A 12,559-nucleotide genomic window follows, 5' to 3' on the forward strand; every position below is an offset into this window, starting at 1 on the left:
TTCCGTAAGCGATGATTACTGATTTCGGCGCTATACTCGACATTGAGCAGTCTCTAGATTGTGTAAGGAGCTGTCCTTGCCTGTAGATGATCAGCTGCAAGATTTACAAAGACCCTCTTGCAAGGAAATGCATGAAAATGGATTTTGAGCAAGCTGGGGTTTTGGCTGAGTTCTGCCAGTAGAAAATTGAAGCGCGAGTGGTCAGTTCAAGAATTCATGCAGCAGCGTCTACGGCACACTGAAATCATATTGTGAATGGTACAACGTGCGTGATGTGATGTGTGCCACTCCCACACAAGATGATGGGACGCGATGCTCAAGCGTTGGCATGCTGTAAATCCAGCTTAAATGCATTGGCCGTTTAGTACCTCATTAAAGGTATATCAAAGTATTTTCCCTTGTTTTTATTGAAGCCAGGTGTGTTGTGCTGTTGATAAGGTATATGCGTTTCCCTTGACGGCGGTAGGGTATCACAGTAAAAACGATTTGTACCCACTGTATCGACCAATCAGGGTGCCAAAAACCACGTGACATGATACAACTTACACTATGCTTTGCTGATCTTGGCTACTCTGCTATCCTGTAAACCTGCCAAAGAATTACCAAATCATATTTTTGAAGGAAAATCTATTGAACAGAAGTGAACTGGTGCAAATTGCAAAGCAGAGGTTTTGGTGTTTTTTGTTGATACTTGTTGATACTTGTTGAGTATGCAGACCTGGCCAATAATGATACATGTATTGGAATATTTAGAGTTTGTGGTTTTGTTTCTGCTAGTCAACAAATCATTCCAATATTGTATTTACAAGAGCTTTACATTGAATGTAGTCAATTTTTTGTAAGGACATTTAATCATGAGATGTTGGCTTGATGTTAGACCACATTCGGTGACTTAATTGTTTGATAGGTGAGTGCTTGAAATTAGTTGTTGCAACCATCCCAAAATATTATTTCGCACACCAGGTGTTGGTTTGTGTATAAAGAAACCTAGACAAAAATCTAGAATGAAGTTACTAAACTTGCTTTCAGCTTCATGTGTTGGGAAATGATATTATAGATGACCAGAAACATATTTAGCCTACAAAATCAAGATTTAGTCGGCGTGGGCAAGAGAGCATAATTGTATTATATACTTGGTAAAGCAGTTATTTCCAAACTCCACTTTTATTTCTTATTTGTTTTTGTTTAGTAAACGGATAGCGTGAATTCAGCGTAGGTTTGGAATCAATATGTGAATACACATATTGTTCCATCACATGTTATATCTGGAGTTTCAGCTTCAAAATGCATTGGTAGAATCAAAGAGTTGATATATCGCTAAATGAATGTGTGGTTAACTTATTAACACAATGCAAAATATCTGAACATGTTCTCATCGTAGAATTCAAGTGATAGCAAGTTTTGGCAAACCTGAAGTTGTTATATCTTAGCTAAATGAATGTGTGGTTAACTTATTAACACAATGCAAAATATCTGAACATGTTCTCATCGTAGAATTCAAGTGATAGCAAGTTTTGGCAAACCTGAAGTTGTTATATCTTAGTTAGAAGATTGTCAGTGTAGCTAAGGAAGTTTGTGCATGCTTATCTTAAGTAGTTCCTGACTATGCTCTTTTGCAGGTGCACCTGCTCCACCTGTTGTTGCTTCAGCTGTTGGTACTCCACCACCACCACCACCACCACCACCACCACCAACTGTTGCTGCTACTCCACGTACTGGTTCTGACCTTGCTCCTCCACCGCCTCCTTTGGGAAGTATTCCTCCTCCCCCACCACCTCCTTTACCAGGGAGTACTTCCAAACCTGTGGAGGTCAAACCTCAACCGAAGCCAAAAGTAGAACCTGACCCTGTGAATCCTGCTGTAATGGTTGCAGAGCTTGCCCGTAAGAGACAACAGAGAATGGCAGCTCAGCAGCAAGGGCAAGAACCAGATGGAACAGCAGCTGTAAATAATGGAGCGATTAAGGTAGCCCCTCCTGTCAGCACCAAGCCACCAAAAGCAAAGGAAAGAAAATCCATTCAAGTTGAGCCAGTGGAAGAAAGTAGAGAAGACAAACATCGAGAAGATTTTTCAACAGTGGCGGACTCAGGCAGCAATGAACCAAGGGAACTGTCATGGGCACCAAAGGAGTACATTCACAAAGGTATGCTAAACTTCAGTTTTTGCTATCTGTTGTACAAGTTTGACAATCTGTCAGGCATTTACAGTACTGCTGTTATTAGTAAGTCTCTTTGGTGCATTTAAGACTTTTACGTAGTTAAGCATGTTTCTCACCCACTTGTGTGTGTGTGTGTGTGTGTGTGTGTGTGTGTGTGTGTGTGTGTGTGTGTGTGTGTGTGTGTGTGGGTGGGTGGGTGTAGGTGTGTGTGTGGGGTAGGTGGGTGAGTGGGTGGGGTAGGTGGGTGAGTGGGTGGGGTAGGTGTGTGGCTGGGGTAGGTGTGTGGCTGGGGTAGGTGTGTGGCTGGGGTAGGTGTGTGGCTGGGGTAGGTGTGTGGGTGGGGTAGGTGTGTGGGTGGGGTAGGTGTGTGGGTGGGGTAGGTGTGTGGGTGGGGTAGGTGTGTGGGTGTAGGTGTGTGGATGTAGGTGGGTGTGTGGGTGGGTGTAGGTGGGTGTGTGGGTAGGTGTAGGTGGGTGTGTGTGTGGGTGGGTGTAGGTGGGTGTAGGTGGGTGGGTGTAGGTGGGTGGGTGTAGGTGGGTGTGGGTGGGTGTTGGTGGGTGTAGGTGGGTGTAGGTGGGTGTGTGTTTGGGTGTAGGTGGGTGTGTGTTTGGGTGTAGGTGGATGTATGGGTGGGTGTAGGTAGGTGTGTAGGTGTAGGTAGGTGTGTGGGTGAGTGTAGGTGGGTGTGTGTGTGGGTGTAGGTGTGTGTGTGTGTGGGTGGGTGTAGGTGGGTGTGTGTGTGGGTGTAGGTGGGTGTGTGGGTGGGTGTAGGTGGGTGTGTGGGTGGGTGTGTGGGTGGGTGTAGGTGTGTGGGTGTAGGTGGGTGTGTGGGTGGGTTAGGTTGGTGTGTGGGTGGGTGTAGGTTGGTGTATGGGTGGAGGTTGGTGTGTGGGCGGGTGTAGGTGGGTGTGTGGGCGGGTGTAGGTGGGTGTGTGGGCGGGTGTAGGTGGGTGGGTGTGTGGGTGGGTGTGGGTGTGGGTGGGTGTGGGTGGGTGTGTGGGTGGGTGTGTGGGTGGGTGTGGGTGGGTGGGTTGGGTGGGGGTGTGGGTGGGTGTGGGTGGGTGTGTGGGTGGGTGTGGGTGGGTGTGGGTGGGTGTGGGTGGGTAGGTGTGGGTGGGTGTAGGTGTGTGTGGGTAGGTGTGGGTGGGTGTAGGTGTGGGTGGGTGTAGGTGTGGGTGGGTGTAGGTGTGGGTGGGTGTAGGTGTGGGTGGGTGTAGGTGTGGGTGGGTGTAGGTGTGGGTGGGTGTAGGTGTGGGTGGGTGTAGGTGTGGGTGGGTGTAGGTGTGGGTGGGTGTAGGTGTGGGTGGGTGTAGGTGTGGGTGGGTGTAGGTGTGGGTGGGTGTAGGTGTGGGTGGGTGTAGGTGTGTGTGTGGGTGGGTGTAGGTGGGTGTGTCAGTGGGTGTGTGTGTCAGTAGGTGTGTGTCAGTGGGTGGGTGGGTGTGTGTGTCATAGAACCCTTCAAAAGGGTACCCCATGGGACCTTGTATTTCTGGTAGGTTCCTGCCCTCGGGGGAGGAAATACATGCTAACTTCAGCCTTGGCAAAGTGAGGATGGTGTGAGGCTAGGATGCGCTAGTTTAGCAAGCTGGTCACCTGAGTGACTGTGTATATGCTACTACTTACAGAACAGAGCGCATTCCCTTGCGTGTGGCAGAAATAGGGGTGATGCTAGGAAAAGAGCCAGTGACACCAGGAATAGTACTGGACTCTGAAGATCTAGAGGCAATTCGGGGATCAAGGGGTTGTCATGCAACCTCCAACTGATCATGTCATCTCAACAAGTTGGAAGTCAGTGCATCTTGCAATAATTTCAACTAATGGTCAACCAGTACAATGTCCAGTAGCTGTTTGTCAAAGTGAGTTATCATCAGCCAACTCTATGAGAAACCATCTGAGACGATTTCACAGCTCTCTAAATATTGCCGTGAAAATCTGCATGCCAACTTCTCAGCAGCATTCAGTAAATGCAGTTCATGTGTCTCGATTTTGTCATAAAAGGAAGAATGTCAGAAACAAGTTCTGGAAGAGAAACCCAATTTATGGATTGGTCTATGGAATGTTGGGACGTTACAAGGTGTATCTCAACCCAATCTTCTTGCCCAAGAATTAGCAGCAGCTCAAATTCCTTTATGTGCTACAGTATTACTGAAACTCACTTGCCTGGTTGCGGCTGTATGGAGTTGGACAATCAGTCAGGTTACAATCTGTATTTTTCTGGAATGGCTGACGTTGCTGCAAGAGGTGTTGGTTTGATTGTGCAACTTGATGCTACGAAATCATTGATGTGTTTTGGCCCAATCTCAGATAGGGTTATGTGGGTGGATGTTATGACAGATAGAGGTGTGGGAAGTCCAACAAGAATGAACTTAAGACCACAAGAAGAAAATTAGTGTGACAGGAAATTTGGCTCAGAAATCCTGGCCTCACTTTTAGACCAGGGAGCGCACGAAGTGCGTGAACTCTAGTCTGGACCAAAACGATACTAAAATGATTTCGGAAGCACTTATCAAAAAGAGATGCTATATGGCAGTCTAACAGCGTGGGGTCATTTTACCTAATTCAATAATGAGATGGAAAGATACTGTGCTTTTTGCGTTACACAAACATATCATTTGTAAATGCCATGAGATCTCACGAATGAAGAAGAGTCGTCTGCCGTGTTTGGGGTGGTATCTTAGTGGACGACATGAAACAACAACTCTTTGATTCTGTGGCAGAGCGTTAGCTACTGTCTAATTCCTCGTAAGTGTGAACTTGGAAGTGAGTAATGAAGTAGAGGTCACACCGGGTGTGCTCATTAGAGCACTAAGAGATGCTCCAGTTGGACCATTTTACACCAATTATCTTAAATGGTTCCAGTTGCTGATCCATTGGTCTTACAAGATAATGGGATAATAACCATTGCTCCATCCATTTATCTTTGATATGCAAAAGAATTATCCTTCCATTGAAGGTTTTTTGATAATTTGATAAACAGAAATGCCAGACCTAGCGGTTTCTAACAATACCGAGATCATCGCAGAAGTCCAAAAAGCAGCGAAGATATTGAAGATTTTCAAAGTTCACACTTATGGGGAACAGACAGTAGTCTAACCGCTCGACTAGCAAGACTACCGCTTGACAAGCTGTCAAAGATGATAGTACGTTGCTGTGCAGCTGCTGTCACCGCAAGCTTGAAGAGATTGAAGAATTGAAGCTGAAACTAAAACTAAGACTTGTGTGTGCACCAGCATTTCTATTCACGACTTTGGCGTGCACTTCTGGCGTGCACTTAGTGCCCAGGAGGATTTCACATGCACATAATTAGCATTGGTGCACTTAGCATAACCAATTACTGCTAAACCAATCAGAATTTACGAGCGACGTTCTGGTTCTCTAAGACATTGATTGGCTTAGAAGGCTATTTCCGAAATCATTTTAGTACAGTTGTGGTCCAGACTAGAATTCTTGTGCTCCGCGCACTCTCTGGTCTGGAAGTTCGAGGCTACAGAAATCCGTGTGTGCGTGCATTTTATTTTTATTTTTATTTTTATTTTTATTTTTACAATTATTAGTATTAATATAAATATTATGTAACATATGGGTTACCAGTGAACAAATTTTAACGTTTTTAGAAGCTCAATCATGAAATTGACAGAACAGCCTTGCCAATGTGCTCTTGAATGTCAGCAATTGTTGTGTCCAAAGGGCACCACTGGCCTGTTTCTTTCGATCGTGAAGAGTGAGCTCCAGCACTCACTATGGCTGACATTTGTTGACTAAGTAGTTCTTCTTCCAAGCAAACGTTGTCCGCACCACTAATAGGCAAATGAGAAGCGGTATCTTCATCATAAGGTACATCAACAAATAAACTTTGTAGAGTTCATGTAGACTCGTACCCAGTACGTGTTTTAGCACATGATTTTTGTTCCACTAGCGAGGAGAAGGACTGGTAACATATTATGTCATGTGACCATTTATTTCATTAGTTTAGTAATTATTAGAAACCGATCCTGTAAATTGTTGCCACCTGCACTGATAGTATGGTGTCGAGTAATTAATCTCACGAGAGTGTATGTTGCCAACGAACACCAAAAACACAGAAGCTTTATGCTCTTTGTAGGGAATGTTCAGAAATTAGGGTTACAAAGTAGATCGTTTTTGTTGCGGCGAGCGAAAACCTCGCTTTATGAATATTGTAGCTTTACTATCTAGCAGTAGTGAATGCACCTTATACGCGCTCCTGTCGTTTATTGGCTACCATTCACTTTGTACTGAGCAGCTAGAGACATCTCTGTCAATTCTGGCTGGAGAAGACGTCATTGTCAGGATGCCCACAGCACACAACACTAATCAGCTTGCACCTTGGGTGATGACAACAATTGCTAATAACCGTCTAATTGTGAAGGTAATTAAATAATATGTTACCAGTCCTTCTCCTTGCTAGTGGAACAAAAAGCATGTGCTAAAACTCGTGGAGCGTGCGTGAGGAGAAAGTTTATGCAGAGCAGCACTGCACTAACCGACTAGGGACAATGATCTTAAAACCGCACGCTTACACTAACTGACAGAAGCACTGAACAGTGCATGTCTTCGCAGCAATACATCATTGTCCGCGTAGTCTTAGATAGACTTGTTCTGTTAGTACCTGGATGCTGCCTGGATGCTGGATAATTTATGTATATGCGTACACGTGTACGAGAGATTTTTTTAGTTTAGCGAGACCTATTAGAACAATCGTGATTTGCTAACCCCTTTCACTGCTTTACATAAGTAGATATGGCAGAAATAATATGTTCTTTCATTACAGCAGTTACTACAAGCACATGCACAGTCAGATCAGAATAAAATAAAAAATGGTATTGGTCGCACACCTGTCAAACAACTAGTTTTCTTCTTGTGGCCTAACTTGTTTGAGTAGATCTTACGAAGACAAATCGATCAGTATAAGTTACTCCGACTCCGTTATCACTGCTTTCGTAAACGAGAAAGAGCTATGTTTCTGTGATGTGCAATGCCCATGCGCCCTCTCTCTGCTTCCTGGTTGATTATGCTCTGCAAACTGTGAGCGAATCATCAATGCGTTTATAATGACTGCTACGGATATATCAAGAATGCCGAATGTGAATGTGAATATATTCAGAAGATCTGCCTTCTTGCTCTCAGTGGTTCCTCTCTAAAGTAAAATGGCCATGGTGTTGCTAGAACTGTTTTTCCATCTAACTTTTTTCAAGCAGGATTTATTACTACGGCTGCTTTGTTGTATTAATATCTGAAGAGAAGCACTGTTTGGCGTGTGCAAATACAGGATGTTCATATTTTACATCCGGGATTGTAACCTTTTACTCAATCAGCAGCAAGAGAAAGAGGAACATTCTCTGTAGCAAACGCTAGACTGCTCGCTGAATGTTTCTCTCTCATTTGTTATTGAAAGAGAAATGTGTTGATAGTTATAAAGACTCTCTTTCAGCACAAACACATCCATACTGCCACCTGGTATTCTCCCAGTGACCGGTCAGTTGCATCCAAGTGTGAAAGATTTCATTTTGGTCAAACTTTGTGTGAGGTCTATGGTTTATGACTGCAGAGTAAAACGAGGCCTACATTTGGAAGTGATCACAAGTTAGTCGTCAGCAAGCTGGTATTGAAACTGCTAAAGGCAAATGTGACAAATCAAGCTAATATTGTAAGGAGAGACGTCCGGGAAGACCCAAAATCCTTAAATGAATACAGGGCTAGTATAGTTCCTGAATTTTTTACGAAGATCTAGTGACACTGCTGAAGACAATGGTCGGAATTTTGCAAAACAGTTACGGATTCAGCAAGAGAACATCTTGTAGCAAGGGCAAAGAACAATTGGATTTCTGGGCAAACTTTGGATTTCATTGATAAGAAACGATGAATGCGTTCTCAGGATGAACAAGAATCAAGTACTAAATATACTGAATTGCAATAATGGTAAGAAATACTGTAAGAAAGGACAAACAGGAGTCACTAAATTGGGAAATGAGAAATTTAGAAAGTGATTGTAAACAACACAAGCATGGCGAATTCTTTAGGAAACTCAGGAAGTTTGATAAGGTGTCTGTGCAGCCCCCTGATGTAATCCTAGATGAACACGGTCACAAATTGTTGGCAACTGAAGATCAATTACGTCGTTGGAAACGCCACTTTGTGTCAGTGTTGAATGTGACACACCCAGTGAGTTTGGACACGGGTGTTTCTCCTTGTTCGGTTCCTGGCACTCCACTCAATGATGAAGAAATTATAGAGGCCATTAGAAAGTTGAAGAATGGTAAGGCAACTGATCAAGACAGATTAGCAGCAGAGTTTCTCAAAGCTGGGCCACCTGAATTAACTTGTTGACTGGCTAATTGAGATTATTCAATTGATCTGGGAGACTGGTTCTTCAAGAATGAAAAGATTTGGTTCTGATTTTAGTATTGAAAAAGAGTAGTGGTATATAGAGTACCGGTTCTGGCGCACTTCTGTAAATTCCCTGCGTTACAGATGCTTCTACTCTATCTACTTACTCTTCCACACACTGTCTCCCATCTGTGAGTCTAAGGTATGTATTACTTTTGTTTGTCTTCTGTTGTATTCTTAACCACCCTTGGATAAGAGCTTTGATAAAACCTCATTGTTTCTCGTAGTTTAGTTCAGAGTTTTTTCGCGGATGGGTGCACATTGTTGGGATTGTGAGTTTGATCTGAATGCCCAATTCGCGTGAATATCTCGGATAGAACATAATCCACTTTGATGAGTTTTCTTTTGTAGAGACTATACCATATTTTCTCTATTTGTCAGATTCTCATCGCGACCGTCCTCTTCTGATCTTCAGGGAGATCGAAGCGTTCTAATTGTTTGTTTGTTGATGTGGTATTTGATGTTGTATTTGGAGTTTTTGACATAGTGAGTATTTGACCCTGCTTTCAGACATGTATGTTGTAGAAGCAACCACATCCCACGCATTTTGGTAGAGGATGGAGGGCGCAATACCAACACTCATCGTCGTAGTGGATGGGCAATGAGGACCCCGGATAACTTCTCTAGGTTTGCGGCAAGTGCCGATGCCGTACCAAGCGTCTGCTTTGCACATACACAACATCTTCTATCTATAGGTTTCATTTCTCTAATAAAGTGCAACATTTTTATGTAACCGTTTATATAGGTATGGAGGAGCTCAAATATCTGTTGTCCTTGTACGACCAAGGGTATAATAGTGCTGTGGCACTCGACAGTGCATTGCTCTTTCTGAATTCACCCACTAAGGAGCTCACATACCTCTTACAACTGTATGACCAGAAGCATATCAGTTGCACGGCACTCGACTATGTATTGTGCGTTCTGGCATGGGAGATACTGAAATACCTCTTACAACTACATGAGCATGATAGACTCGGTGATGAAGCGCTCGACTCCTCATTGCGTGATCTGAGACCTCCTATGAATGTGGAGGAAACATCACCCAAGCAGGAAGAGGAGATCAAAGAGGAACCCACGATGAATTGGTGTATGCCAGGAATGACATCTCCTGAACCGACGTCCGACGATCCACATCATATTATAAACATAGCCTTTCTAGAGTGATGGTAGTGTTTCATTATCGCTTTGCCTTCGCTTGTCTTGATGCGTTTCAGGTGCCAAGTGGAGGTATGCACCCTCAACAAGGGAAGATACTAGATAGACAATTGTAATCCATACCTTATACTCACGGACGGACAGTGGGTGGAAGATTGAAATAGATAGGGTAGAAGCATCTGTAACTCAGGGAATTACTAACACAGATTCAAGAAATACTAGCGCTGGTACGAAAATGGGCACAAGAAAGTAGTGCAGACTAGAATTGTGCCAGAACCGATACTCTATATACTACTAAGAATGACCGTCGGGTATTGTGGGATATCATTACTCAGTAATTTTGGGAAAGTCCTTGCCAATGTTTGATAGGTCGGCTAAGACCAGTGATAGAACCTTCTCTTTTGGAAGAGCAATGCAGTTTTTTGACCTCAAAGGGCAACTGTTCAGCATGGTCCAAAGAATAGGTGGGTTGATAGATACCATACAACGAGACCTGATATTGTTGAACATTGACCTGTCACAAGCCGTCCATAGTGGGTATTGGTGGAATTTCAGGTTCCAGGTGTGTGTGTGTGTGTGTGTGTGTGTGTGTGTGTGTGTGTGTGTGTGTGTGTGTGTGTGTGTGTGTGTGTGTGTGTGTGTGTGTGTGTGGCAAATTGTACATGCATGACATTCCAAATGATTAATATGACGCTGTCAATGGACTTTGTCTTGTGCTGTGCAGTTGAGACTATCTACCCTTACACAAAGGATCGTGATGATGAGTTATCTTTTCAAGAAGGAACAATTATTTATGTTATTCGTTTGAATGATGATGGCTGGTGGGAGGGAGTGATGGAGGGAGGCATGACTGGCCTCTTTCCAGGTAACTATGCAGAAATACTAGGCAGTTCAGTCTAATATCAGGCTCAGACGTGAACTTGAAGCAATAGATCTTGAGCGACTGACTCAGTATTGTATAGTAGACGTCACATCAACTTGGTAATGAATGGTTGGATGCAATAGAAACTTTGATTGTGTTTACGTTTTTCATCTGTACTTTAACTCTTAATTTTCTTTTAAACACATTTCAAAACTGTTTACTAATGATTTTGTGGAAACAGTGTACTAATGATCGTTTGTCTAAAGTGGGTGTAAGCAGTTGGAACGCGCATTAGTCCATTGCAGTGGCATAGTCTAACTGTACTTCTACTGGACACAACAGAAAATATACTGTAACTGTACTAATGGAATCTGAAGGCTGAGAAGTTGTGCTGGTTCTGCAGGTGTACCAGCAGCCTCAGGGAGCGCTTTCTCGAACAGGGTTAACTCAGGTTAGGATAGCTTGGGTAGAGTTACGATAACCCTACTCCAGCCAACTTGCGTTCACACATAGAACATAGGTAATTAAATGCAGAAGATCTATAGTAGAGGGAATACATTGATAGCTTGAAGTTTCTGCTTGAGAATAGGAAAGCAGTAATGGCGATAGCAGAACAAGAAGGAGAAGCCATTTGTACGTTGGGCGTGTTTTTGCGTACATTAGAGCGTGTCTTTGCTTAGCTCCACTTTAACCTGGTTTAACCCTACTCGGAGCCAGGGTTAGCTTAACCCTTGTTTAATCCCAGTCCAACCCTAAGTTAACCCAAGCTAACCCTGTGTGTGGAAGCGCTTGGTGTCACAGACTGTGACAGCCACAGTTTGCATCTCAAAACCAAACCTTCTAGATATGCTTGACCAGTATACAGAAGTCAGTTGTTTTTTGATATGACAGATTGACAAGTTACCATATCTATACTGTGCATGATAATCAGTTAAGGGCGTGCCAGATCTAGAGCTTTCTACAGTCTTGACGCTGCTCTGGCACTGCAAAATTTGCTTTGATGCTACATGCAGCGTCATAGTGTCAGATGATCTCTGTGCCAGATTCCATTCCAGTACAGTCCAAGGTCTCCTCTTAACTTAATTCCCTAAATTTTGATATCAAATTCTTCACAAAGATTCTTTAATATTACCTATTCCACATGCACCTTGTCTTCTTCATCTAGATGCAGATATTTAAAACACATGCACATTCGTTATAATTAATAGCAGTAAATGAAGCTTGCTTCAGAGCTACGAGTGTGTGTGTGTGTGTGTGTGTGTGTGTGTGTGTGTGCGTGTGTGTGCGTATGTGGTGTGTGTGTGTGTGTGTGTGTGTGTGTGTGTGTGTGTGCATGTGTGTGCGTATGTGGTGTGTGTGTGTGTGTGTTTGTGTGTGTGTGTGTGTGTGTGTGTGTGTGTGTGTGTGTGTGTGTGTGTGCGTGCGCGCGTATGTGGTGTGTGTGTGAGCGCGTGCGTATGTGGTGCGTGTGTGCGCGCGCGTGTGTGTGTGCGTATGTGGTGCGTGTGTGCGCGCGTGTGTGTGTGTGCGTATGTGGTGCGTGTGTGCGTATGTGGTGCGTGTGTGCATATGTGGTGCGTGCGTGTGTGTGTGTGTGTGTGTGTGTGTGTGTGTGTGTGCAGTGGCGGATCTAGGGTAGTGGTTGTGGGGGTTGCAACCCCCCTTTTGTTAGCCTTGGAGTTTGGCTCGCGCTGGGTAGTCTGGTACTCCGAAGCTATTCTTTGCAGGCTAAGACCACCTTTCTTTCTCAGTATCTGAATAATTTATCATATCTTTTGTTGGGTGTGTTTAGAAGTAATGGTAATTATTTCAAATTTGCTCCTACGCATAGAAGAAAGTGTAGTTGTTATCAGTCTGTGACTGCTGGTTCACGTGACCAGCTTACTACTCGTGCGCAGTTTTCTTCATGCTGTGTCTACAGAATCCGTGACTCCGGCATTGCAGCTTATGATACCTGCTTTGTGCAACAGGTGAGTAG

General features: G+C 43.9%; 1 protein-coding gene across 1 annotated transcript; it reads left to right on the plus strand.

The window, feature by feature from the left end:
- The first annotated feature begins 1,454 nt into the window (after nucleotides 1-1,454).
- On the plus strand, nucleotides 1,455-10,846 carry LOC134179052 (abl interactor 2-like). Its single transcript, XM_062645956.1, has 2 exons — nucleotides 1,455-2,144; nucleotides 10,444-10,846. Exons 1-2 carry the CDS (start codon nucleotides 1,865-1,867, stop codon nucleotides 10,617-10,619), a joined length of 456 nt encoding a protein of 151 aa, XP_062501940.1. The 5' UTR covers nucleotides 1,455-1,864; the 3' UTR covers nucleotides 10,620-10,846.
- The last annotated feature ends 1,713 nt before the right edge of the window (nucleotides 10,847-12,559 follow it).

Source organism: Corticium candelabrum, chromosome 4 (assembly GCF_963422355.1).
Source record: "Corticium candelabrum chromosome 4, ooCorCand1.1, whole genome shotgun sequence".
NCBI lineage: Eukaryota > Metazoa > Porifera > Homoscleromorpha > Homosclerophorida > Plakinidae > Corticium > Corticium candelabrum.

Excerpts from the sequence above, each read along its gene's own strand:
- LOC134179052 (XM_062645956.1), top strand. The coding sequence starts at position 1,865 with ATGGTTGCAGAGCTTGCCCGTAAGAGACAACAGAGAATGGCAGCTCAG. Across the intron at positions 2,145-10,443 it reads AAAGGAGTACATTCACAAAG|TTGAGACTATCTACCCTTAC; the intron begins GTATGCTAAACT and ends TGTGCTGTGCAG.